At 37.7% G+C, this 27,026-nt stretch overlaps 6 protein-coding genes and 1 long non-coding RNA gene across 17 annotated transcripts; 3 read left to right on the top strand and 4 right to left on the bottom strand.

Annotated features, from left to right (window-relative positions):
• Window positions 1–240: 240 nt before the first annotated feature.
• On the bottom strand, window positions 241–5,715 carry LOC143146010 (transmembrane protein 8B). 6 transcript variants are annotated; one of them, XM_076309941.1, is made up of 6 exons: window positions 5,297–5,715; window positions 2,988–3,234; window positions 2,603–2,880; window positions 1,885–2,517; window positions 930–1,782; window positions 241–718 (listed from the first exon to the last, which is right to left on the bottom strand). In XM_076309941.1, exons 2-6 carry the CDS (start codon window positions 3,167–3,169, stop codon window positions 556–558), a joined length of 2,109 nt encoding a protein of 702 aa, XP_076166056.1. In that variant the 5' UTR covers window positions 3,170–3,234; window positions 5,297–5,715; the 3' UTR covers window positions 241–555. The 6 variants fall into 6 exon arrangements, with proteins under 6 accessions (XP_076166056.1, XP_076166059.1, XP_076166060.1 ...); XM_076309944.1 differs by having other exon boundaries at window positions 5,364–5,715; XM_076309945.1 differs by lacking the exon at window positions 5,297–5,715 and adding an exon at window positions 4,525–4,860.
• Window positions 3,353–10,666, top strand: LOC143146024 (uncharacterized). Its single transcript, XR_012991826.1, has 2 exons — window positions 3,353–6,705; window positions 7,346–10,666. It is a non-coding gene; the product is annotated as an uncharacterized LOC143146024 (long non-coding RNA).
• On the bottom strand, window positions 6,517–10,837 carry Twisted (Protein O-mannosyl-transferase 2). Its single transcript, XM_076309940.1, has 15 exons — window positions 10,644–10,837; window positions 10,398–10,531; window positions 10,227–10,310; window positions 10,064–10,148; window positions 9,898–10,002; window positions 9,681–9,789; window positions 9,327–9,595; window positions 9,145–9,251; window positions 8,882–9,074; window positions 8,606–8,809; window positions 8,395–8,546; window positions 8,220–8,308; window positions 7,998–8,146; window positions 7,526–7,935; window positions 6,517–7,438 (listed from the first exon to the last, which is right to left on the bottom strand). Exons 2-15 carry the CDS (start codon window positions 10,496–10,498, stop codon window positions 7,333–7,335), a joined length of 2,163 nt encoding a protein of 720 aa, XP_076166055.1. The 5' UTR covers window positions 10,499–10,531; window positions 10,644–10,837; the 3' UTR covers window positions 6,517–7,332.
• On the top strand, window positions 10,720–16,785 carry Spn-e (tudor domain containing 9 protein spindle E). Of its 4 annotated transcripts, none has more exons than XM_076309935.1 (10): window positions 10,720–10,973; window positions 11,052–11,311; window positions 11,380–11,677; window positions 11,751–12,208; window positions 12,301–12,670; window positions 12,741–12,907; window positions 12,995–14,182; window positions 14,249–15,385; window positions 15,458–15,792; window positions 15,878–16,785. In XM_076309935.1, the coding sequence occupies exons 2-10, from the start codon at window positions 11,117–11,119 to the stop codon at window positions 16,014–16,016; spliced, it is 4,287 nt and encodes a 1,428-aa protein (XP_076166050.1). In that variant the 5' UTR covers window positions 10,720–10,973; window positions 11,052–11,116; the 3' UTR covers window positions 16,017–16,785. The 4 variants fall into 4 exon arrangements, with proteins under 4 accessions (XP_076166050.1, XP_076166049.1, XP_076166051.1 ...); XM_076309936.1 differs by having other exon boundaries at window positions 10,722–10,872; XM_076309937.1 differs by having other exon boundaries at window positions 10,732–10,872; window positions 11,159–11,311.
• On the bottom strand, window positions 14,853–19,323 carry LOC143146015 (uncharacterized). 2 transcript variants are annotated; one of them, XM_076309963.1, is made up of 9 exons: window positions 18,428–19,323; window positions 18,029–18,245; window positions 17,804–17,954; window positions 17,626–17,740; window positions 17,468–17,521; window positions 17,204–17,362; window positions 16,968–17,092; window positions 16,688–16,899; window positions 14,853–15,376 (listed from the first exon to the last, which is right to left on the bottom strand). In XM_076309963.1, exons 1-8 carry the CDS (start codon window positions 18,522–18,524, stop codon window positions 16,717–16,719), a joined length of 1,101 nt encoding a protein of 366 aa, XP_076166078.1. In that variant the 5' UTR covers window positions 18,525–19,323; the 3' UTR covers window positions 14,853–15,376; window positions 16,688–16,716. The 2 variants fall into 2 exon arrangements, with proteins under 2 accessions (XP_076166078.1, XP_076166077.1); XM_076309962.1 differs by lacking the exon at window positions 14,853–15,376 and having other exon boundaries at window positions 16,468–16,899; window positions 18,428–19,322.
• Emre (Essential MCU regulator) lies at window positions 18,692–21,584 on the top strand. Its single transcript, XM_076309974.1, has 2 exons — window positions 18,692–18,937; window positions 19,015–21,584. The coding sequence occupies exon 2, from the start codon at window positions 19,142–19,144 to the stop codon at window positions 19,412–19,414; it is 273 nt and encodes a 90-aa protein (XP_076166089.1). The 5' UTR covers window positions 18,692–18,937; window positions 19,015–19,141; the 3' UTR covers window positions 19,415–21,584.
• Window positions 19,636–27,026, bottom strand: Flii (FLII actin remodeling protein). Of its 2 annotated transcripts, XM_076309939.1 has the most exons (23): window positions 26,846–27,026; window positions 26,587–26,727; window positions 26,408–26,518; window positions 26,041–26,279; window positions 25,801–25,962; window positions 25,485–25,705; window positions 25,190–25,406; window positions 24,889–25,130; window positions 24,712–24,800; window positions 24,572–24,642; window positions 24,243–24,489; window positions 23,939–24,124; window positions 23,505–23,816; window positions 23,238–23,410; window positions 23,030–23,156; window positions 22,809–22,931; window positions 22,510–22,713; window positions 22,283–22,404; window positions 21,957–22,208; window positions 21,457–21,583; window positions 21,179–21,361; window positions 20,985–21,098; window positions 19,636–20,882 (listed from the first exon to the last, which is right to left on the bottom strand). In XM_076309939.1, the coding sequence occupies exons 2-23, from the start codon at window positions 26,647–26,649 to the stop codon at window positions 20,748–20,750; spliced, it is 3,720 nt and encodes a 1,239-aa protein (XP_076166054.1). In that variant the 5' UTR covers window positions 26,650–26,727; window positions 26,846–27,026; the 3' UTR covers window positions 19,636–20,747. The 2 variants fall into 2 exon arrangements, with proteins under 2 accessions (XP_076166054.1, XP_076166053.1); XM_076309938.1 differs by having other exon boundaries at window positions 26,587–27,026.

The following is a 27,026-nucleotide window of genomic DNA, read 5'->3' as shown; positions in this document are numbered from 1 at the left end:
ATTCCGTCCAAGCGTGAAAAAATATTGGATATTCCCTTTATGGGCGTGCGTGCGTGGATGGGTGGATGGGTGGATGGGTGGATGGGTGGATGGGTGCGTGCGTGCGTACGTACGTGCGTATTCTAGTAATTCTTTGGTCTTTGGCTATAATATTGTTCGGTTCAACATCCAGCGAATCCGAGTGAAATTCTAACCGAGTGTTGATAAACGTACGCATCTAGATTCGATGGGGACGCTGTATTCGTTAATTACGCGAATCCACCGACGTATGATATATTTAAATTTTACATGAATCTTCAATCGATACGAACGTCGTTGAATTTATTATATTGCTCCTGAAATGTATTTAGTTGGTATTTAAATATCCTCCTATCTACGAACATTCGTTGATCTTTACAAGAATAACATCTTCGATATCTACATACAACGTACATACGTACAATCGTTTACGAGCACCGTCGATCGTTACGAGCATTCTTTGTACCAGTTTCTTTCGTCAAATTGGCAACGAGTTTTTCTTCGGGATTGTTACGCGTAACCACTATCTTTTCCTAATCATTTCATGTATTGCCGCTTTGGTAAGAGCAACACCACTCCTACGGCGACGCACACGTGCCACAAACTGTGAACGATGTAATAATTCCTTCGAGTCTGCAGGAACGCGTAGCAAACGAGACCAAGAGAGACTAGAAGAAGTCCAGCCGGGAAATAAACACTTCTGCGAACATAAATGTTACACTCTGTTTAATAGGATACACCGAAACAACGAAACACGAACGTATTTTCACCGGGCGAACCAACGACAATAATTAGCAGCTACGCGGTAGGGAATTGGAAAACACCGATTTTTTACGCCTCTTGTCGTCCGTCTTGTCGTCCAGAGATAAAATGATCGTGTATCTGTGTAACTCGAAAGAAGGATTACGCACCTATAAGGACGGGAGGGATAACGAACGGTGGCTCTTCTCTTACATCTAACGGCCCAGGAGAGTCCGATAAGAACAGAGCCCGTAACAGCGGGCAAAAGGAACACCCAGAGAGCGGTGCGGTCCATTTCGGCGCTCATCGCGAGAACAACGGCCCCGGCTATCTGACAGAAGGCGGTAATCTTCGGTCCGAACGAGGCCATCGCCACCAGCGTCACCCAGATCGAGAGCAGGGCGTTGAAAAAATCACAAAACTGTAGAACGCTCAGTCTCATGATGCATACGCTGTACAGGTCCTCCCCGGCTTCGCAGGCGTGATAAAACGTCGAGAAGAACATTACGGCCGCGTAGACGATCGCCTCCGTGAAGTATTCTCTGCGCACCGCGACGTAGATCGATCCGATGAACGCCAGGTTGCTGAAGGTGAGCATCAGCACGTGAACGATCACCTCGCTACCGGCGAGTACGTAAGTGTCGTCCGCGCAATCGAAACCACGATACGCGCCGGAACAGTGACACGCCCCGAACACGAACCCTCCGCTCATGTAGTGCATGCACTTGCCGTGGGAATTGCAGCGGCCCTCGATGCACGGCAAAGAGGAAACGCGGCTCTCGAGTCGGGCCTCGCACGGGCTCATGCAGTCGCAATCCTCGCAGGTGGTCCCGTTCAGGCAACTCGCGACACAGTGGCAGCCTTCCTCCTCGCAGAACGCTCTCAAGCTCACGTGCCAGATACCCGGTTCCGGGAATGGAACGTGAACAACACCCGGTCCCGTTGAGTTCACGTAAATATCCCCCGCGGTCGTATTATCCGTACGCGCGCATCCTCCACCGGCAGTGATGTTCGAGTAGTAACCTGTGCGAAGAGTGGTACCGGTTCGTTCCTCGTTCGGTAAACTGTGCTACGTAATATCGAATCGGAAAATCGATAACTAATGCTTTCGTCGATTCTGCTCACCCAAGGAAATACACGCGACGACAACGATACTCTTCTTCTCCGCGTTTTCCGCGTCGACCAGCTTGAATCCCAGCGTCAACGTTCCACCGACGTCGTATACTCGACCGATCTCGAAACTAAGCACGGACAAGGTATCCGCGGTGAGGTTGAACGCCGACGGTTTCGTGCTGTTCTCCCTCAGATGTTCGTAATCGAAGAGAAAAAAATCGGGCAACGATTTCCTCATCAGATTCACCGATTTCACTTGGCCCTCGGCAACGGAAGAGCCGTCGACCAACTGCAAAGACACGTTCGACGATTCACCGGAGAGCAAACGAAGGGTCACGTAATGAAAAGCGTCCGAGTACGGCTTGAAGAACACGGTGGCGTTCGTAGTGTTTACGATCGCCCCCGCGAGATGATCCTCCGCGGTAACGTGAACAGCGATCTTGCACTCCTCGCCGCAGCTACTCTTCAAGCGCAGGCTAGAATCGACAAACTCCTCGGGAACGAGCAACTGCATCACAGCCGAATCGACGCTTTCGTTCATATGCACCTCGAATTTCTCCATTTTTCGATCCACCAAGGACACCGTCGACGCCGACTCTAAGAGTAATTCGGCGTCCAGTACCGTGTCGCATGTCGCGCCAAGACCTACGAACCAGTAAAATACCATTAATACGAATTCCGTTACCTTTCTTGCCATTTCGTTTCGTCGATGCCCGACGACAACGATCACCTTGTTGAGTAATCTTCCCGTTGTCAGGATCGGTCCACGATCGAAAAGCGACAGCGTACCAATCACCTGGCGGCGGTGCATCGATTTTAATTGCGTATTCGTCGCCGTTGCTTTCCATCATCAGAGAATAGTATCGACGTCTTCCTTTCATCAGCTTCGCGGCTATCTTCGAACCATCCGGCCGGATAAACGGCAAGCTACCGGACTTCAAAAACAGGGAGACGTTTCGTGACGCGCACCTACCTATTCCTCCGGTTTTCTCTTCGTTTACAATGAACCTGGAACGAAACGCGAGTTGCGTTTACCGACGTAATAACAATGTTATCGCAAACGGTGCGCGAGACGCGCGATAACTTTCCAACGTCGAAATCGTTCCGATATTTACTTGAACGCTGCCGCGACGGTGCAGTCCGGTACGTTGAAATGGATGATCGAAATGTGACGGTAGGCGTAATAATCGTCGAGAACGTTGTTCGGTCGTTGAGCGACTCGCTCGAGTTTGCCGCAGAGTCCTCGTTGTATCGCGACGATCCATGTCAATGAAAATACTAATACGCTCTCCCGCATATTACAGATCACATAGTACCTCTTCGATTGGCTGCCCGATGAAAAACTTTTCTTACTCGGCTATCCTGCGAAAAAAAGGAAAATTACGTTTACGAGACGAGACGAGACGAGACCGCCATTTTTAATTTATATTACACTTATGGGGAGAACAAAATTACACTTATGCCAAAGAGCAACCAGAGAGCTAGATAAGAGCGAGATAAGAGCGATCGTTCAATGTGGCAAAAATCGAATATACGACCAACGATCTGGAAACAACCAACGAACGCTTACTCGCGATTACGTGTAATCGGTTTCGAGATAACGGCCGGATAAGATCGACGAAATAAGAGCCAGTACCGTCGCGTCGCGTCGCGTCGCGTCGCGTCGCAATGAGCTAATATTCCAATTCACGATCGTTTGAGCGGAGGAAATGATGTGTAACAGGATCTACACTTTCGCGCTTCGCCTTTACGAGGCTCGTTTGCAGACACCGAGGAAAAAGATTTTATACGTGTAACCAAGTAGGTCAGATTCCATTGCTAATTTGCGCGCTTCCTGTACTTGAAAGAAAATCTTACCCTCGAAAGCTTGCTTTTCGTTATTCGCGTCCAGACGAGAGGATCGAGTATCGTAAATCGACGATGTTTGATATCCGACCGACTATTCGGACACTTGTACGTTCCGAATGCAGACATCTCCTACGTCAGCGAACAAACGATCGCGACCTATGAACCGATCGTAGACAAAAATCCTAGAGAAGAATAAAATAGACCCAGAGATACGGCTGGCTCTCTTCGGTCGAGTGAGCTATCGAATAATGCGCGAAGAATCGATTTTCTGCAACCCAGATCGCTTACCGATAATCGATAATAGTCAATTGACGAATGACTGCCCAGCGAATGGAATACGTTAGAGACGAGTATATCCCCCAACTCGGTACGAACAACACAACTCGATTATTGTATTCTATTCGATTAGAATCACTTATCGAACTTTGAGTTCGTTTCAAAAGTGGAACATCGATTAATTAACGTGTTTCGCGGCTACTCGCAATATCGCGATATTAAAGAGATTGGTATTTGAATCAGTGCCGTATTAATTAACTCCGCTTCGACGCGAGGTACGGATACGAGCGTTTACGCTCGATTAACGTTCGCTCGTGTCCGTTGAATCGAGTCCACAGAGACGTGTAAATCGTTCGATTCGACGTAACATCTCCTATTTTTTCCACGATAACGTTACGTTCCTAATTTCGAACTCGATATCGAAGATTGCTCTTAATTGCGGAAATATCTGCTTTTTATTATCCCGATGCGTTTATCTGTCAACGTCGTACAGTTTTTTTTCCTTTATTGCGGAGAAATTCTTCTTACTTATCTTTTTATAGTTTCGATGTAATTATTTCTAAACCTCTGTAGACGATGGATATCGAGTTAACGGAAGACAGATTCTGTTTCGAAAGAGTCGAACGAATGCCTTCTCGAAACAGGACGGAATAATCTTTTCCACTACCAAGATTTTCTTCGAATATCGGTCCAGCAACAAGTGTTCTGACCGATGTTCGCTGCGTTTCACTTTCCAACGACTGAAGTCAGCCGATCGAAGTTAGCGCGGGAATTTCACCAACCGCCCCCAGCGACACTCCTCGCAGACCGAATATTTCCAATAATGTTAGTCAAACGAGAGTTGTGCGCGCTACTGATCGAACCAACTCCAAAAGTTGTTGTTCGACGTTGACACTTTGCCCCGTAACCTACAGTGAAATAGTACTTAAAAGAGTTGCGAGATAGCTACGTTCGATCATCGACGAGATTAGTCCCGAATGCCTACAGGGAACATCGAGTCAATTCATTTTCCAATATCTTTTATCGTCTCGTGACTCTTTCGCTATTACATCGGTCCACCGACTCTTTCTATTTGCCGCAATCGTTCCCCTCCTGCTCCATCCGCAATGTATCGATCTATTATATCTACAAAAACGATTGCTTGCGATCCTGAAGATATTCCGACTTGTTATCAACTTGCCGATTAAGAACAAATTTTCACTCCTCAAGTCTAATTGTGCTCAACGAGATCCCGACAAAACGTACATTGCGTACTTACTATTCACTCGAGCGAGTAACGTAACGATAATTTCCTGTTTACCAAATAATTTTCCGTTGTCTTACGACACCGAGTATTCGGCCGTTTATCCGTAACGTTGACATCTCACCGAACTCTTGTGTTGTTTCCTTGTTCTCACGAGTACCTCACGGTTGTGTTCCATCGCGTGTATATTAATTTTTTACTCTCACTGTACACGCGCGAACACGTACAGAAAACTCGTAGGAACACGTGGTCGTTTTGACGTCTATTCCTGGTCTCACGTGAGGAACGCGTTCGTGGCTCCTCGACGGACTGAGAATCCCCGGGAGGTGTTTATTGATCGTTCTACGTAGAGAGATTCGCGCTACGATTCACTAGTGAACGCGTTAAGAACAGAAGAATGGTTGCATCGAGTACACAACTCGACGTGTTCTGAACTCGCGCTATTAACCCTTTCGTTCCGGCGTAAGTGTGCACCACTGTGCGCGAGAGTGTGCGCGAGAGTGTGCGCGAGAGTTAGGATAATTGGAAATACCAGCAATTTTGTAAAATAAACTTCTCGGTCTTAATAAATATTTCATTTTAAATAAAAACGATTGTTCTCTTAACTACATTTCCATACTTTTACGATACATTTATGTACATGGATAAAAAGAACATTTAATAATAGTAATAATCCTTCTTATAATACGACTAGTAATGTAATTGGGTGTGTGTTAGTGTTGTTGCAATACGTATGAAACAAAATTTAAGCTATTGTTGCGACAGTACCGGAAGTCGACTGCAGTCGGCACTAAGATCGACGGTTCGTTTCGTGATGTCGACTATAATCGACGTTGAAATTCACAGACGTTCAAATGGATGCCAACTCTAGTCGACGGTAAAATCGAAAGGGTTAAGTTGAAAGAGAGAAAGGGTAGAGGAGAAGCAGAGTGTCGATCGAGGGAAATGTGTTATGATTCGCAGTGATTCAAAGTTTTTTTTCCTAATTGAACGCTTGGTACCGAATTTGGGACGTTGGGACGGGACAGAGTCGCGGTGCCGGGGTGGAGTACGGCACGTGGATCGGTCAGCTGAGCGTTCCACGCTCGCTCAGTCGTTTAAAACGTACTAGGCTTCTAGGTATTTCTACGGAAACGATTCGTTTCTTTTTCGACGTCGCACGATCGCCGTAATCGTAATATTTGCAAACGAATGGCCGCAAGTGTATCAACTAACTAATGGAAAGTGAACATTGTTAGCAAACAAAAATTCCAAAGGCTAAATAATCAGGAACGCGATTATGTATTGTATATAATTTATTTTTTACCTATAAACGTGTAAAAAGTTTGTTCGTATGTATGTACATACAAGTTTTGAAAACTTGTTCAAATTTCTATTACATTTTTTCATAGCTCTAGAATATAAACGATAAGAAGAACTTTTATTAACATCTTGCCAACCGTTCGAATTACGCCTGACTAAATATTGTAAGTACTGCATATTTTACGTCAACTGCGAGCAATAGCATAGCTTAACTTGTACAATTACTGCGATACAGAGACGACCAATAACGTTATATATGAAAATAAAATTTACCATTTCTAGAACGATCGAAGAAACAAGTTTCTTTAAATATTATACTACATTTACCTCCCGATGGATACAAAATGTATAATAACAATTTCTTCATTTTTATTGCTCGAGACAGATTTAAAATAAATAAAATTACTTTATCGCTAATTTCATCGATATTATTATTAACGATATTACTTTTACCTAATGAAATAATTTCTAAATAGCTCATTTCCTACATTCGAGGAACAATTTTACGTTAAATCGTACTTGATCGTGATCCGAAGTAGACTACTATCGTTCGCACATTAGCGGCACATCTGATCGTAAATGTGCGTTTCCTTTCAGGATGGTTTCTTATCCAATGTCTGTTAACGGTATTTTTCTTTCATTTCGGCTTGTATTCAACTACGATAAACACGCTTGTGGCATTTATTTGTAAATGTGTTCACGATGCCATGTGTTGCGAAGAGATATAAATCTTATATATTCGATCGTTCAGCGATGGATTGTAAACATTTATCCATTGAAAACATATTTTCTTAAAATTCCCAGGTATCCAACCACCTTAAAGCGTGCAATGAACTTTCAGGATCTTGCGCAGAAGGACCAACCATACCATACGCCAATGGAGAAAACAAGTAGAAACTGAAACAAAATATTTACATAAAAAATGCATCCTTTTCTTGTAAGAATTGCTCGTAAAAACTCGTTAATCGATTAAACTGCATTTACCTGCACACAATACTTGAAATGATAACAACTAGCAGTGTATAATGGATAACATGTCCAATTCTATTTGGGAATAGAATAAGTAAACTTTCCATAATATAGTTCAGAGTTATTCCGGTTAACATTGAACTGTACAATAAAGCTGGGAAATAATGATGGAAATATAAAACTCTACTCATTGTCCAAAATGGTACGTAATGCAATAGCCAACCGATAAACAGCAACTTTCCTGCATTCACCAATTTGTTCCTTTGTTCGAGTATATCGGGTCGGTCTACGCAACCGCGTTGCTGTCGTACACAATCGTGAATATATAATACAACGAAAGTAATTAAAAACACGATATTACCCCACCATATAATAGGGTTCCCGAGTAAATATATCCTTAAATTGTTACCGGAAAAGAATTGGCCCTGGAAGATTCATATTTTAATTACGATTTAGCTTTTTTATTTCATACAATCGAAAAACTTACTCTGTAATTAATAGGCCATTGCCAAGGACGCGATGATACTTCCCCTTCCTTGACTTTCAAATCTGTATTTCCTTGGAACATTACCGCGTGTGACTCCAAAAATCTATCTAGAAATCTTGGTGCATATACTTGAAAACTAACGTTCGGTACTAAACGAGAACAAATTGTCGATTAACATAATTGATCGTACACTTTATAATTTATAAGTGTTTTAATACCAACATTTTGCATAGTTGTTATCTTCGATATTCCACAATGCATTCTTGTCCCTCATATTTGGATTGCAAGAAACCTCCTGTTGACTATACGCCCTATATATTACGTGCAAAAATTACAACATCTTTAAAAAATTATTTCTTTATTATTCTTTACAAATTTCTACTGATTCGTAACTAACCATTTGGGCAATGTTTTGCCGCTGCAAGTTAAAACACAGTGATGTAGATAGTGCACAAATTTTAATTTACTCGTTACCGTTTCGATCACATCACCGTCCCTACCGTTTACAATTAGAACTTTCCATACATCGTTAGCATCACCAGTACCACTCTAAAAGATAGAAAACATGTAATTATATAATGAAACATAGCATCTATGAAAAGACTTACTTCGCCGTATCCGGTAACTTGATAATGTTTTTTGGACATGGGCGCAAACTCCTTGTGCGAATGTAAATTTCTATGCGTAACAACGTGTTCCAAACGTATAAGGTCGCCGTGCTTTACTAGTACTGGCACGGAAGGGATATTGTTAGTATCCAACTGTTTTACTAACCATAGATTATTATCATCTTTATGAGAGTAAGTCGTGATCTAAATAAAAAATTATTATCAGTGCCTCGTTGTAATACATTCTTCAATTGTATAATTCAATTAGATTAATACTTGTTGTTGTCTAGCTCCGATGCCTTCTGGATAAAGGTGCCAATGAGAATGTAAATATCCTCCACCGGTACGATGATTTTTCAACGTGATTCTAGCACCGTAGGCTAACTGCCGTGGCATTGTTGCGTTATATAAAGAGTTTCCTTCTAATAACGATTGAAATTCAGAACTGTAAAATCCATCCCCGCTTCCACTGAAACATTTCAAATTTTTAACGCATTTATTAAAATATGCACAATTTTTGCTCTAACTAATTTTCTTACCTTCTGTTTAAGATAGAAAGGTGAATGTAAAAGAATAACACATACAGTAGTATTGGTAAGAAGATGAGACAAATACATCGCGCTAGCAAGTGTTTGCTCACGTATATCTGTAACGAATAGATTTATTGTCTTAGATGCTTCAAAAGTCAATCATTTGAAAACATTGAATAAAGAAACCTTACAATAGGTTTCGTTAGATCTCCTAATTCTCGCCACAATTCGGAAGCTGTATAAAACCCAATCAGAAGTACAACAAACAGACCGACAAATTTTACACTGATTGTGCACGCAAGTGAAATTCCTGTGAACGATAACCAACCCCACCATTTTCTTGTGAACGGTTCATTGCGGAGAGAACTTGTACGAGCCATTCCCCAAGTTGCGCACATCATAAAACACAAGAGTATGGGATCCAGTAGGATATACCGATTTAATGTCAATAGTCCCACATCTGAAATATATTTACCGTTTAAATTGACGTCTCTGCTATTTGTTAATTATGTTAAATGAAAGAATTCGAGACATAACGTGCGTACCGAATAAAATAAGCGATGCAGAGAATACAGCTGCCTGGATGGATTTTGTCAAGTCCCATACAATGAGGTACGACAAAGGGACTATGGTTGCGCCTAAAAATGTACAAAACTGGAACATATAACGTGTTCGTAAAACGTTAAACCTAAGTCCTTTTTTAGAAAAAAAAAAAAGAAACGAATTGTTTTCTTGAATCTACTGATATTAAGTTATACTCACAATTCTCATACCCGAGTATTTAACATTCTCAAATTTATCTCCTGGTTTCTCAAAAGCGAATGTTCCATCGTACCCAGTCAAATAACCAGATAATGCTATTAACATCTACAAACCGACAATGTTGATCATTAATTTACAAACAAAAACTTATACTTGTGTTACTTGCCTTTCCAAGTGGTGGATGAACATCAAAAAAGAATGTTCTGTTTATATACCAACTTCCCATTTTACCGAAATGAGTTTCGTCCCAACTATAAAGTTAAAATATATGATATTCGCATTAATTGTAAATTGTATATTATTATTGTATTTTCTTGTACGTAGCTTACCAAACATGTTGCGGTTCTGTAACTTTGTAAAATCTTGTTGCAGCTGTGAGTATGAAGATAATTCCAAAAAGTAGCCACCAATTTCTATGCAAATATATTTAAAAGAATTGTTTCGTCATTACAATTATACATTCTAAGTGTATAAGTAAACAGTAATATAAGTTGACATACAAATCTGTTGTATCCTTTGTTTCTTTATTTGAAAGCTGCTTACATGAATATACAGTTTTCATTTTATGCATGTTTTCTGAATTACTGCCCGTGTCCTTCATATTACCACCAAATATTACTTTCTTCTTTCCACTCTACGAATTAGGTTACGTTACGATATGTACAAATTAACACGTACAACACAATTAAAAAGAGAAAGTTGTTTACCAACGGTAAAATTTTTAAATTATGGTGAAATACGCCTACCTGAAGAGATCTTGTATAGTTGGTACCGGAAATAGTGACTTTCTTCCAAAAGTAGTAAGAATGATTAATTGTACTGATACAACAATTAAGAATGAAATTTTTACTACTGGATTTTATAATTCATTTTATGAAGCTTTAAAAACTTATGTTTGTAAAACGGATATCAATGACAACAAGTATAAGAAAATTATATCTACTTTCATCGATTCAAGGCTCTTAATAATAGCGCGTTTGTATCATACTTATTCGGTAAAATTTTAATTGTAAATTGTGCATTGTGTAGTAAATGAATAGACGCGTGAGGAAATGAACGTTATTACAGAAACAGTGGTTCGAATTTCTTGATCATTTTACAATAATAAGGCACAAAGCTAATGTAACACCACTTATAAAAATCATTTTATGTAGATCATTTGAGAGCAAATATTAAACGTACATATATGCGTAATACATAAAAATTTACTTGACTCAAAATGGAGACCTGGGCCCTATTTAAATCAGAAAGTACGTTTCAGAAAAAAATATCAAGAGGCCCGTCAAGCCGAAGACAATTACCAAAGGATATGTCTTTGTTAGATGCACAGTTAAATATAATTACAAAAAATGTTGAGCAAGGGACAGATTATGTCGCAGAGTATGTGGAAAAAGAGGAAAATGAAATCTTAGAAGTAAATTGCTTGATAAATTAAAAACAATTTCGATTTTATTTAAAGATAATATATTCATTTAATTCTAGTTTGCAAAATGTTATAACGCAGACAATCAACAAGATTTTGAAGTTGTATCGCAAGGGACAATTCCCATGCAGAATGAGAATAATGAAGAAACAATGAAGATTTATAAAATGTATGAGTTTGTTTATCACCCGAGGCCCAGTTTAACAATCACTTCTGAAAGAAATCAAATAGTATCTATGATTGAAACTAATTCAGTTGTAGTTATTCAAGGGCCAACTGGTTGTGGAAAGACTACACAGGTACCACAGTTTATTCTGGATTCCTGTTATAGGAAAAAACTTCATTGCAACATTATAGGTAATTTTGATGTATCTAGAATAAAGTGTGAGATTGTTTAATAGAAGTTTTCATATTTGTAATTGTTTGATAGTAACACAGCCACGACGCATTGCTGCCATAAGTATTGCAAAACGAGTTAGTCAAGAAAGAAATTGGCCAGTAGGTACCCTTGTTGGATATCAAGTGGGTCTGATAAATCATACGTGTCGAGATACACGTTTGAATTATTGCACTACCGGTGTCCTCCTAGAGAAATTGATTACTTCCAAACACATGTTGGATTATACGCACATTATACTTGACGAAGTTCACGAAAGGGATCAAAACATGGATTTTCTTTTACTTGTTATACGAAAGTTATTACGTACAAATTCAAGTTCTGTAAAAATTATTCTGATGTCTGCAACATTCGAAGTAGAAAGATTTGCTAAATATTTTTCTTCCCCTGTGAGAAATAAACTTATATCAGCACCTATTATCAATATTGCGAAGAAAAGTTACTTTAGTATTGCTGTATACTATCTCTGTCAAATGGGTGTACTAGGTCCGGTAAATATTTAATATAATCATTAAGTACAATATTATTGATAACTTAATACACATAAATGTATTTATCGGATTATACATTTGCATTAATATAGTTACCTGAAGTCTCTGCTACGGAACCAAAAGTTACAAATAAAATGATAGAGGTTTGCATTAATCTTATAAAAATTCTTGACGATGTGGACATGAAAGCTGACAATGCAAATTATAATCCAGAAACTAATCTTTATGATCGGCATGTGATTCTTGTATTTTTACCGGGTATATATGAACTCGAAGAAACACATAATCTATTATCATTACCAAAACATGAAACATCTAAATGGGATGTGGTAATATTACATTCGTCGATTACAAATGATGAACAACAACGGATTTTTATAAAACCGCCCCATGGTTACCGTCGTATTATCTTATCTACAAATATCGCTGAAAGTAGTATCACTGTACCTGATGTAAAATATGGTGTGTTGGATGATTCGCATTAAGGAAAAGATTTTCTAAGATGCAATTTTTCATCTTTATTTCTTTTCAGTAATTGATTTCTGTTTAACGAAACAACTTGTTACTGACCCAAAGACTAATTTTCAATGCTTAGAACTTACATGGGCAAGTAAAGTAAATTGCGAACAAAGAGCAGGTCGCACAGGTCGTGTACTGGATGGAAGAGTGTATAGACTGGTGCCGCAATCATTTTACGAGGTAAGTTAAATTGTTATCTTAACAATTTAAATGTAAATAAACTATGTTGGTCCAATATGTACAAAAACATTTATAAAAAAATCGCAGACTGTACTACCCCGTGAAACACCTCCCGAGATATTGCGAACGCCTTTATTAAATCTAGTTCTGAAAGCCAAGTTATTAGATATGGGAGAACCCAAAGCTATTTTAGCTTTTTCTCTCGATCCACCTGATCTCGGAAATTTAGAAAGGACAATATTGTTGTTAAAAGAAGCAGGTGCATTAATTAACAAGACTGATAAAATACAAAGTCTTGACGGGGAACTAACAGATCTTGGTCGAGTTATGGCTAACTTGCCAGTGGATATTCATCTAACAAAACTAATTATGTTGGGCCATATGTTTAGTGTTTTGAAAGATACGATTATTATTGCAGCTAGTTTAACTGTAAAAGATATGTTCAACAGTCCGTTTCAACAGAAATTACTGGCATATAATGTTAGACTTAGTTGGGCTGACGGTTCTTGCAGCGATTGTATAGCTTTCATGAACGTATACAAAGTGTGGATCGGCGAAAAGGCCAATCGTCGCATAACCAATGATGCCGCAGAAAAGAAATGGGCAATGAGAAATTTTGTACAGATAAGAGTTTTACGCGAAGTCAAAGCCCTCGTGTTAGAATTAACCAGAAGACTGGAAAAATTAGGTATACAAGAAAATGTCGGTGTCAATAAAGTTGTCTGGAAAGAAACAGAACGGCCAGTCATCTTAAAAATGGCAATCGCTGGTGCATTTTATCCCAATTACTTTGTCCAGAATGTACCGGAAGCACAAATTAACGAGCATGATGGAGTGAAATTGTTAGGCGGCTTGGATCCATCTAAAACAGTATACGTACAAGGATGGCCTTTAAGACAACCTGGAATTTTGTACGCTCATAGAATTCAAGATATTTTTAGACAAAATCGAATATCAATAGCTAGTAAAATAAAAGTGTCCTTCGACACTTCTACTCGAATTTATATTCAATTTATTAAAGACAAACTATCTGAAAACGTAAATAATGATGAGTCGAGAAAAATATCGCCGTCCGTTTACAAAGCTATTAGAATGAGACAGTGTAAAATTCCCCTGGAGATACCTATTTTGAACGAAAATGTAGCCATTCAACGAGTAGAAGAAATGAACCTAAGGAGAAAATCTTTTTTCACTTGCGAAAACTTTAGAAAAGATAGAATCAGACCTCAGTTACCGAGTTTACGAGTATCTCGCATTCCAGTATTAGTAGAAAATGTATGTATACCTTTAACAGAAATTGTGCTTTAACATTTCATATCGTTAAATAATGTCTGTTTTCAGATTATTAATCCCGGTTCTTTTTGGGTACAAATTCGTGACTCTAAAGTAAAAACAAATCTAGATAGAATACAATCGACTATTGAAGAACTGATGAAACATTGCGTAAATCAGTTCACTACACCTCCGGAAACTGGTTCACTCGTAATCGCACCGTATGAAGGAAATAATTGCAAATCATATTTTCGGGCAGTGGTGGAAGGTCATATAACGTCACCAGAAACATTAGTACAAGTATTTTTCATCGATTATGGTTATTTGAGTGAATGTCGGTTGTGCGATTTAATACATCTCGATAGCGACAGTGATATTGCCAATATTCCCGCACTAGCTTTCGAATGCGTTTTGGCGAATGTTCGACCGTCAGTAATACATAATTTGTGCGACCGTTGGTCGGAAACTGCATACGATTTCTTCTGGATGTTAATTAACAAACCGGGTCTACTATTTGGTAATATTTATTCTATCGTTGATGGTATTGCCGCATTGGAATTAATCCATAAAAATGAAGAAGAGATCAATATCAACCAATGTTTGATCGATAAAGGGTTTGCCATAAAAAAGGAAGAAAACTATTTTTCACGCTTTAATCATAGTTTAAGATTACAGCAGTCAGATTTTTCGGACGAACAATGTTATCACTATGAGCAGCTACAGTATAATCAAGATTACATACCGAACATTTATCCGGAATCGCCCGCTAGTTCTGAATGCTATACAACAATAAATTTGCGGGGCCCGTTTTCGCCATTGGAAATTAAATTAAGACACCTAACTGCAACTGGCAGAAACAAGAAAGTACATATGGCCGTAAATTCTGTGAATTCAGTTCTTCTGGATACCGAGCCGGAAAGTTCACAACAACGACTTTTAGTGGCTGGAACCGTTTCCCAGAATATTACCGGCAGCGCTTTAACGCTATACAATACAACATTAATGCCTCATCTTCCTGGATTTACTGCTTTAATTGCATTGATCTTCACCCCATGCATTGAATTACGACGCAACAGGTTGGGAACTTATTACATTGGTGCGTTATGTGGATTGGGATTTGATTCTGTCACCAAGAGAAGCATTTTTCCGGAGCACGACATAGAGCTTCAATTCGACGCTGAGATTACCATTGATGATCTGCAATATGTAAGAATATCACTTAAAGAACATCTTTTTATTTACATGTATTTTTATTAATTTTTCTCCTTTCATATCAAGATAAATAGACTGCGTCATTGGATGAACATTGGAATGCAAATTAATAATCAATTTGAAAGCAGCGATAATATGGAAGAAATTATTATCTGCCAAAACAGAATAAAAAACGCGTTATTAAAATTGATTGAAAAGCCACGAAACCCACAAACTTTGGAATTAATTCGTAATTTTGATACATGGAATCTATATGACGAGTCTTTGTACCTGCAACCTAATAGATTGTCTATGATCGCTAATAACATATATAGGTTACACAATGCGTTGGAATTAGAAGAAACAAACGCACTGCAAGAAATTACTGAACATCTGAAAACCCTACGAACTATAACAACCGAGTAAGTAAATTACTAAATTTGCATATCGACTTCCGTTCATTTATTTCATTATTAATCTAACATTTATTCATTTTTAATCTAACAGAGATCCCAGAAAACCTGAATATACTAATATTCCTTGTAAATTGTGCAAAGTTGTGTCAAGTGACATTTTTGACCTTCGCGGTCATTTATTCACAGCACAACACAGGGAAAACGAAAAACGATTAGGAATTCAATTTTAAGACATTGTGATATGATAGTGGAATACGACGTACATCCGATAAAAAAAAAATAGCTATACTGCTATAGATGTAAAGTCGCTGCTAGTGGTAAAAGAATTTTTTCTTAAGCGTACAAGATGTACAATATGTCCGCATATTATACGGCAGCCGTGCATCTGTAGTAGTGCGAGCAGTTTTTTTTTAACCGAGTGAACAGTACCGAAGGAAGTATTATCAATATTTAATATACATTATGTTAGGCATTTGACGAACATCAGACAAATCAGAGGTTTATTACGATTATTTTTTATTTAAAATATATTCTTTTGTATATTCTGATGTTCTGTAACAATAAGTCATCTATTACAAAAATATGACATACTTTCGTTTTAATTTTGTATTCATTCAACAACTGTATTTTTGTATTTTTATAAATATTCAATTAATGGGAACAAAAATATATAAATATAAATCAACGGTACATGTTTATTATTATATTAGTTACAACCGCGATCGATTAGCGACATTAAAAAAAGAGACAATACTTTCATAATTTTTACGTGACACTGATAAGTGTGATATATTTGAAACGTATTTCAACGTTGTAATACGTTGATGATTATTAATGAATGTATACATTTATTGATGTTCACGTTTTAATTATCACCTATACAAATAATGTGTTTAGACACCTCAGTTTAAGAAAATGTCAGTCGGTGTTTTAAACTTCTCTTTGAAGATATCTTGCACCGGGTTGAGTGTATAATAACCGTCCAGGAACATTAGCACTAGAGGCACTGACATAAGTACCTGGTGGTGGTGGTGGTGGTGGTGGGTATGGAGCAGGTGGTGGTTGTGGTGCTCTTATCGGATACCCAGATGTAATTCCTCCCGTTTTTGCACCCTATTATACAGTTGCTCATAAGACTATTGTATTATGTAAATGTCATAATGTGTAAGCTCAAAGTATACCTGGGGTGGTTGTTGAATTGGAATAGCACCACCGTGAATAGTAACATGACTACTCGGTCGTAAATAAAATTTATCTTCTGCATAAGCACCTTTATGTTCCAATGAATGTAAACTTGTCACATATGCTAATAAATAGACAATGATTGCAATATCTTTGTTATATAAATGTAGCTAACTTACAGTTAGCAATTTAAACTCGATGAAAGTAAAGTATGTGTATACAAATATTAATATACCAGTTTGGTGTGTTGATAATGTTGTTCTATTTCCCGCGAGGTATACAGATTTGGCAGGCTCAGGTTCTCGAGATGGTTGCGAGGTGGGCGTGGAATAACTATAAACGCTTTGACTCGTAGGTGCCGAATAAAAATTCGAGGCCGAGTATTGATTGTTTTCTGTAAGAAAACGTGTAATGGTAAAGTTAACAATGGGAGATGCGAACTCTATCGATGAAGTCTTTTTAAACTAAAAGCATCGAAATTAAAAGTTTATTCACTCACTGTTCCAGAGAACAGCTCGGGAATCGCCAGACCTTCTAGCTGCTTCTTCAGATTCTACGGAGTCACAAATATCTACATTTAATACCCTGTTTCTTTCTGTATTATAAATATATATCTTTCACCATGAAAGCACAACTGCCATATGTCTGTATACTTACTGGAAGGTGGTGGATTGTAATTTGGAATTGAAGGTGCTGGTTTATATGCATAACCAGCATGGTACGGAGAGACTGTTGGAGGTGGCGAAGGACTATGTGTTCTCTTTAACGGACCCTAAGGAAATATAGGCCTACAATGTAATTTAATTGTTAGCATAAATGAATCATGTATACTTACACTTGATAATAAAGTATGAGTTGGGGTGCCAACAGCACCTTTATAAAGAGGACTGTTGCTTCGTGGTAATGGAAGAAACACTTGTGGATGAACCACTCTAGGACCTGTTCCAGGATATCCTCCAACTGCTGTTAGAACTTCAGAACAGATACTAGGTAACAAAAATATCCGGTCACAACATATCATTGAATTATATACTTAATCTTTTAGAAGTATAATACCAACTTTGTTTCTTTAATTAATTGTCGTCTTCTATTATCATCTTCATTTAAAACCTTCTTTAATTGTAAGAATAATTGATGCTTTTCATCTTTCAATTGGGATAGCTCATTTTCAAGATTTGATATTTGTTCCCTAGTTTCACCCAAAGTCATTACATCTTGTTTTTGTTGACGTTCCCTTTCTTTTCTTAGCCGTTCCTCCTCTGCATCTGCTTCTTGTTCTACATATTTGTAATAGAAGTAGAAAATATTAAATAACTCCAAAACCTTATTTCTCTTCAATACAATGTATAGGTAGTATAAAAATTGACAATCACACATTAATTTGGATTTCATGTAGAAAAGTTTAAATTTCAGCAAAACGACATTCCATAAGAACTGACCTAATATATAAAAAGGTTACCTTGTTTCTTTCGTTGTCGTTCTCTTGTAATGTGAGCTTTTAATGCCCGCCGCATCTGCTCGCTACGTTGAGGAGGACTCACGATCACCGCTGGCATTTTTTCATTAATTTTTCTTTAATTTTAAAACAATTGAGGTCTGTCAGAGTGTAATAACAAACCGGAACTATATAATTATTTAAAGACGATTTTTCGTAAAAATTGCCCTACGTAGATAATTTGGTATCATTATTTCTTAGCAGTAGGTACCAGATGGCAGATACTTCGTTGTAAAAGTTGTGAATTTGAAGCAATACGACGACATCCTAATCAATGCTATTCATCCTCGAAACTATTCGAAATTTGAACGAAGGGGAGTAGTTATGTTGTTCCTTTGACGATTTATACGATGGCAATCGTATTATGAATATCTCTGAGCAGTATTAAAATAATCATAATACAGCGGTAAAAAATATCTTAGTTGTACTAGTCTGAAGAAATTTCTCAACCAATATTCCGGATCCATCAAAGAGGTTAGTCCAGTTATCGTTCATTGTGTGATGTGTATTACTTTCGAGAACGTAACCGAGTAAGGAATACGTTTATTCAGAGTGCGTGAGGTCACATCATACAACAGCTACGTACAATACACTTCACGTTTCTCGGATCACAACTTTGTACGCAGTAGGCCACGGTTTCCTAGGTATATAATTGCCGGTGACAACATTCAACGAAGAATGTCGTTGCAACGTACATCCTTTATATTTCGAATTATCAATAATTCGAAGAGAAGCAATGGAGAAACTAAATTACACCTTCGACAACGGACAACAACACCTTCGGGTGCCATTCTTCCGGAACCAAAAAGAACACGTTTCGGTTTTGTGGGAGTTATCTGCAGTATCGTGATTGGTCTACTAATTGGAATTACATCAAGCAAACTAATGGTCAATTTTCTCGAGGAGAAAGAACTTTTTGTGCCTTCAGATGACGACGATGACGACGATTAGATACATTCTTGAAATTTTAATTTGCATAAACTAGCTAACTGTTTAGAATTGTTAAATTTGTGTTCCTATCTCTGATTATTGCAACTTTTGCATTTGACTCGTAATTACTAGATATGAATAGAAGAAAGAGAACACAAATTGAAAATGAAAGTTTTGCGGAAACATTCTTTCATTCTGTTAACCTAAGCTTTGGGGGAATCAAGCATACAAACCAAATTTGTTGTCTTTTCAATTTTATTTACATGAAAATATGAAAATTAAACTATAAGTTCAATGAATACTTCTCACGGAAGGGAAAAGAGAAGGAATAATGTATAGGTAGATGTGTAAAAATGGTCTCTTAAATTGTGTACAGAAAATATACATACACATATGTCTGTGCACTTGCTACCCATACCCGATACTTTGTATATAGTTTCAATGGATTTCCAAGTAGACAAGAGAAAAAACAAAAAGTAATATTGATGTCATTGACGTTGTTCAAATATTGTTTTACACATTTGAAAAATTATAAAATCTCACAATGTTAAAACACTGTAAATCCATAAAATAGTTCTTCTGCCTGCAGATATGACATAATAAGATCATAATATTAATACGCTTAACATATTGTTGGGTCTTTGTATATTACAAATGACATTAAAATTGTAAAAGCTATTTTTCATTAACCCCTTGACAACGGTGAACGACTGGCGAAAACTCAACTCTGGCACTGGTAAGAAGCAAAAATTCGAGTAACTAAACTGTCATACAGCAGTATTCAAGAAATCTTATATTAAGTTTTTCTTCAATATGTTGTAGATAGCGTTACACGTCATTGTGCACGTTAATTTTCTGCGCCGGTTATTATTTAATTCTTACAATTATTTGCATTTGTGTACAGAAATGACAGAAATGCATTTGGCTGATAAATTTTTAAATGGACGGACCTGAATTTCGGTAATTACTCATAGTAATTTGAATTCAAAATAAATTGGGAGTAATTCTTATCTGAAAAATTAACCTTTATATTCTTTACATTTAATCTATTTTCTTTTCATAACTTATAATGTTCACTATTTAAAGCCATGGAAATGACTAATAAAATAATTAGGTGGGAAGGCTTTCAGAGTCTTTTTGTGTTATTATGAATAAAATGTAAATTGTAAATCATCACATTCTTGAGTTAATGAAATACACACTCCTGTTACAGTATTACTATTTATATCGGCACAGAAGCTGCAAAACAACCAGTTACATGAATCCGTATCTCTTACTGACGTCGTCGACGTGTAAAAAATTCCAGGATTCGTACAAGATACGGAGCCCGGCGTCAAGGGGTTAAACATACTCTTTATTGTGGTGGTTTTTTATGCGAACTCCAACCATGAAAGCATTTGGTGAATTTACGAGATTCTTTTCCTTTCGCAGTTAAAAATAACTTGCGTGGTCTGTCTGGCTGCTTGACTCGTAAATGTTGAATATACACCTGAAAACATATCTATGTAATTCTCCTCGTACAAAGTTTTTTTTATTTGTTTTTATTTGATAAGTTAACAACCGAATTGCTTATTCGTTTCAGTATTTTTACCTGAGCAGATTTATACGCTAATTTAATTTCTACTTCCGAACATCGGCTTCCCAACCATAAAAATACTTGTTCACCGTTATCGAGTATCATGATATCGTCATCCGCTAGATCATCCTAGAATGGGTATTGATTGCCCATAAATTTCTTAACTGCACAATCACGTTTGTATGTAAATTAATACGTCTGTTACGTACTTGACAGAAATCGGTACATTTTTCACTAATTGTGAAGTATCCTTTTTCATTGGAACATCTAAACAATCTGGTGTAATTCATGTATTCCGCGTCAGTGTCATATGGTTTCTTTCCACCAAGAGCTACCCAAAAGAAATTATCCGGTTCTTCACCTTCGTTTAAAACTTGTAGACTTATCCATGGCTATTAATTATTCAACGTTATAAACATTAAATCGTTAATTATTTACTACAAATTATTATAAAAGGAATATGTCTTGTAAATTTTCAAGAACATACATTATTAAACATTTCTTCGGCGATTTCTTCGATCAAACGTGCTTCGTCGTTATCCGCTTTAGAACCAATCCAAGCGTATACTATTCCTGTTTTATCGTCGTTATTGAATGGCACGTTCAAAAGATAACTGTGAAATAACGACCGTTGCATCGCAGAATTTCCTACGCCGCCTATCTAAAAAATTCTCGGACCAATGTAATGAATGATAAGATGTCATGTATGGGTCCCCGATATTCATTTAACGATGATTTGACAGATCTCCTGATCACTGTGACAAAGAAGTTCGATACAATTTTGAAAACTGAATACAAAAATAGGTTTCAATGGTTTTTTAAGCGTGCCCAACGTCGTATAGAGAGGAATAGATACTAGATTAAAAGATTTCATTAATCAGTTTTTTTGTCTTGATTTTTCATTGCATTAGTCTGAGAACTACCTAGATATACGGTGGTCTTGGTAAATCAGGAAAAAGAACAACATTTTGGTATTGACGATCTTACCAAAAAGAAGAATTCAGTAGCGACGAATCAGCTGGTGTTTGAATCAGCCTAGTACACAACGCACTTCCGTTACTTCTTAAGTGATAAAATTCGACCTTGTTACTACCGGAAGGCTTAGGCTGTTTACGCTTACCGTGATGAATGATAAATTTTCTTTTAAAGTATGCTAAAAACTTCAGATTTTCTTGTTGTTGATGAGTTCTAACTACTTCCAAATTCTCTCCAAACAATGATTTAAATTTTTTCTGCAAACTAAAAATGCGTTCAGTATCAAAATTAACCAATAGAATAAACGAACGATTTCTAATGCGCATATTGTCACGCACCTGAAGGTAAACGTTAACCATCCCATGTTTCCCGCATCTCTGCCTTGCCAAAAGTATACTGTGCACTGATAATCTTCCTCGAACTGTTCATCACCGTCTTCGTTCTCAGTTGCATCCAACGGCTGAAGAAAGATAAATAAAAACGAGAGCAACAACAATGATAGTAAAATTGTTGCTTTTTGTCATTTCAAAACAGTTCGATTGAATGTAAAAATTTGTTAATGTACCATCCAATAACGACAGAGAAAAACATAACAATCTCCGCTATAAAAATGTCCTAATTCTTCTTCCGGTAAACGTATAAACTTTTTCCCTTCCAATACCAATGCTTCCATCCCTTCTAAATCATCGTTCCATTCCGACATAAGTTGCTGAGCTTCGGCAAACGACATTGGTGGTTGTCTAGGCATGAAGAGTGCGGCTAGATCCGCCTATCGAGATAAAATTATTTTATTAGCAAAACAAAAGATACGGATTGTGGAATAATCTCGACTGTGTACACACAATGATGTTTCTTTTCGTGTACCTTTGTTTCTTGTTGTTTAGCCCATTTCGTAAGATCAGCACCAGTTTTAGCAACCGATTCGGCAGTTCTAGTAAAATCGACTGCTATAACTTCGTCCCAACCAGTAAATTTGGATTTGAAAATCTAAGTGATAGAAAAACAATCTGAACGGTTTACAATGTCTAAAGCGCCAACCCCCCCCCCCCCCCCCAATTCTTTTTCTCTCGCTCAAAAATTCATACCTGAGACTCCGTTCCTTCTTGTAATCTGGTTACCATAGCGTATTCCGGTCGTTCTATCATGTTAAATAACTCTTGGGACAATTTAACAGCGGCTGCTCGTACCAATCTCGTTGATTTTTTGCCGAACCTACACGCGCAATAATCGACGTACGTTTACACTTTAAAGTAACTTGCGGCTCAGAGATCACACGCACGCACTCGTATTTACCAAACGTAAACGTCCAAATGACAATCCAGTATGTAAACGTTGCGATTGTTCAAGAGCGTATTCGTTAGCTTCCCATGAGGTACTTCGACTTGAGGTAATTCCAAGTAGCCCATGCCAAGTTGAACCTGATACAGGCGTGGCGCAAGGGATACAAAATTCGGATCTACATGTTCCTACAATGAAAACGAATTGATTATATTTTAATTTGTAAATAAAATTCGCGTCGATTTTTTAATGGATGGTACGTAAAAATAAACTGAAACTTACAAGAATCGTTGGTGGCTGCGAAATGTCTTTCAAGTTTAAATACGATAAAAAGTCATCCGACTCTGAATTCATAATTTCCGTCAAAATTTCAGCTTTGTTCTTCCTTTCATTCTTGTTTATTTTTTCCGCCATCAATCTCGCTTTTGACTTTAATGTGCTTTTTGCCCTTTTACCGTACCACATAAAAATTTTGTTACCCGTGTCCAAGACGAACACGAAACCTGGATCCAAAGAATCGAAACGAACGGGCACAGGTTCCAAGTGAATCGAAGCACCAGCTGCATGTACTCTGTACAGTCGAGTTACGGACGGCTACGATGCGTTGTTGTTATCGATCGATAAAAAAGGCACAGCGAACGAGTAGGACGAAAACAAATAAAGTAAATACAAATCGAAATTTCAAAACAATAAGAGTGTACAAGTTTACAACACACCGTGTCTTCGACAGTATAAAAGCCAGACGAAGTACGACCTCCTTCGATGTAAGTTATACCAGATTCAAACAACATTAAAAATTCGTCCGATTCCTCGCTTTGTTCCTCCCTGATGGTACGACATTGCGCACCTAGATAATTCCGTAAGTTCACCGCATGAATCGCAGCACAAGCTCGTTTATCCAACTGCAGCATTAAAATAATGGATTTTTTATTGACCGCATGTTTGTTGCACATCACTCCTCTTATATTAATGCTCCATTGCGATCGCTTTTGTTATCGATGGATGATACTATCACTTTACCGTAGCTTTCTCTCCAATCCAAAAATAAATCGCCCAAACTAACGATCCAGCTTCGTCAACTTCGGTTTTTAATACGATGTAGCAATCGCCTTCGTAAAATTTTCCATGGGCTATCTCTTCTATTTCATTCGGTAAAAAATTTTCTATCTCCCATACCGATAAACCAGGTACTTGACCGGCGTCTTCGTCGAAAAATTCCGAATAGTCTAACGGCGGCTTTTCCAGGGTTTCGTCCCATCGTTTGGGTCTTGAAAAGAAAATAAATATAATCAATCAATTGTGAAAGAAGGATCGTATTCTGAACGCATGTTTCATACGGTTAAGCTCACTTCAATGATTCCGCCTTAGATTCTTCGCATTCTTTGTCCTTGTTTTTGTCTTTCGCTATATCCTTCATACCCTAAGTAAGAAACAAAAATTTTAACGTAAATCTCATGTCTTGCTCGACATGAAACAGTATAAAATATACCTTCAATATTTTGGCTTGATCTTGGTCAGCTTCCTCTTGATCTCTTCTCCTTCTAAGTCTCATTTTGCGAGCTATTGGATCTTTGCTACCTAATAGACAATCGTACGAACAGTGAATAGAAGATGTTAGTGTATCGAAATAATTATACGCATAGACTGTTTTAAGAGGCAAACTTACCAGCCGCTTGAGTCGGTGCTGGTACATTAGCACCAGCAAGACGCAGCTGATGTTGCAAAGAAAAATCAATGTTATAGAACTCGATACCAGATCCTTTTTGTACTTCCGATGGTTTTGGCGGCATTACCAAATTCGGATTATCTCTTAAGTCTAATTGTTCTAAATCGGTAAGAAGATGAATGGCATCCGGTACCGTGATCAATCGATTGGACGTCAGTATCAATTTCTTTAATGACCCGCATCTAGAGAAACAATTTACATGTCCTTCACAGAAAATACTTGAAAGGAAATTACAAAATACCTGCACAAGCCTTCTGGTATCATCTCTAAACGATTATTAGCTGCAGAAAATACTTGTAAAGCCGACAATTTGCCTATTCCCGAAGGAATACCTTCGAAATCTAACCGATTATCGTTTAAGTATAATCTTCTGAGCGTAATGATTTTACACAGAGAGGCGGGTATCGTTGTCAGTTTATTACGGCATATATTCAAAGTTTCTAATTTAGTCCAAAGTTCTGAAACGAAGATAAACTAATGGACTCAATCTACGCTTATGCGATTATGAAAAACAACAATGAGGTAAACGAACTTACCGATTGCTGTCGACAGTTCAGTGATTTGATTATCACTTAAATTTAAACGACGCAAATTCAATAGATTATAGAGGGCATCTGGAACCCGAGGTAAATTATTTTGTGATAAGTCAAGCTCCTGCAGATTTGTCAGAGTCTCTAAACTGGAGGGAATATTGTTCAACGTTCGTTGTGTGTCGCGCATCTGTAGAGTCGTCAAATTCATCAAAGATGGTAATTGCCTAAATCAAAAGACAGAAATACACATATATATAGACACACACACGCGCGCGCGCGCGCGCGTTTAATCATCTTAAGCAAGTTAATATTATGGTACCTCAACTGAAAGTGTCCCAGTGGATTATGGTTCAAATTCAAGGTTTGTAAATTAGCTAAACGACGAGTTTGTGGTGGCAACGTTTCCAATTTGTTATTACTGAGATCCAGAAATAACAAATCTGTCAAATGAATAAATAATGTGTTGGGAATTGCGTCGATGCTGAAAGATGGTAACCGAATTAGCTTATGAGTCATATATCTTATAACATGACATTAATAATGATAATATAGTACCCACTAATTGTGACTCAAATTAAGATTTAACAAAGAACGAGCTCGTTCGAGCCCTTCTGGTACTTCTTTCAAATTATTACGACTCAAGTCCAATGTGGTCAGTTCTTCTAAATGAAACAGTTCTGCGGGAATACCACTCGATTTGATATTATTGCGCCTAATGTTCAACGTTCTAAGGCAACCAAGTTCCGTTAGTTCTCCGTATAAGCGTTCTAACTTATTTTTAACAAGTGAAAGATGTTCCTAATTTGGAGATAAAAGGTTCTAAATTTACTTCATACTTTATAGCACAAGTTAATAACAAGATCAGTTATAATCACAATGTCCTTGGTTTTATTCACATTGGAAAGTTAACACGTAAACAACATTACCAGCTTCAAGAGTTTGCCCATTTCCTCTGGGATCTCTGTCAAGTTGGTTTCATCTAATTTCAACCATTGTATTCCAGTCATGAGACGAACCGATTCTGGAAATTTGCCACCCTGAAAAAAAGTAATATACTGAATGTTGATACGATTGAACCAAATACACTCCGAAGCACAATACTCACTCCAAAATCGTTACTACTGAAATCCACACCGCGTACGAACGGCAACACTCCTGTATTTGCCATTTTGTGCGTGATTTAAGCGGATACTTAATTCCTTGTAAACTTTTATACAATTTGCATTTGACAGTCATGCAACCATCTGTAACGTATTAATATTATTCGCAAACAGTATGCCGAACATGCAGAAAATAAACGCATCGGTGTCCGCAAACATTTTGTACGTAATCACCGTGAAAATAATTGTTTGAAATACGTCCCTCCATTTGATTAGTCACGATTGATCGAATCATAAAATGCACAACCGACTCAAAATAATTTCGCAACGTTAATAGTCAGACTACGTAAAGACCCGTAACGACAAATCTGGACGTCGTGTCTATTAAAAATGAAAAACGGTGAATCCGTGCACAGTCGCGATAAGGACTCTGTGCCTGAAGTAT

The sequence above is a fragment of the Ptiloglossa arizonensis genome, chromosome 4 (genome assembly GCF_051014685.1).
Source record: "Ptiloglossa arizonensis isolate GNS036 chromosome 4, iyPtiAriz1_principal, whole genome shotgun sequence".
NCBI classification, from domain to species: domain Eukaryota; kingdom Metazoa; phylum Arthropoda; class Insecta; order Hymenoptera; family Colletidae; genus Ptiloglossa; species Ptiloglossa arizonensis.
The sequence above is the reverse complement of the archived record's forward strand: the minus strand, read 5'-3'. Positions and strand labels throughout refer to the sequence as shown.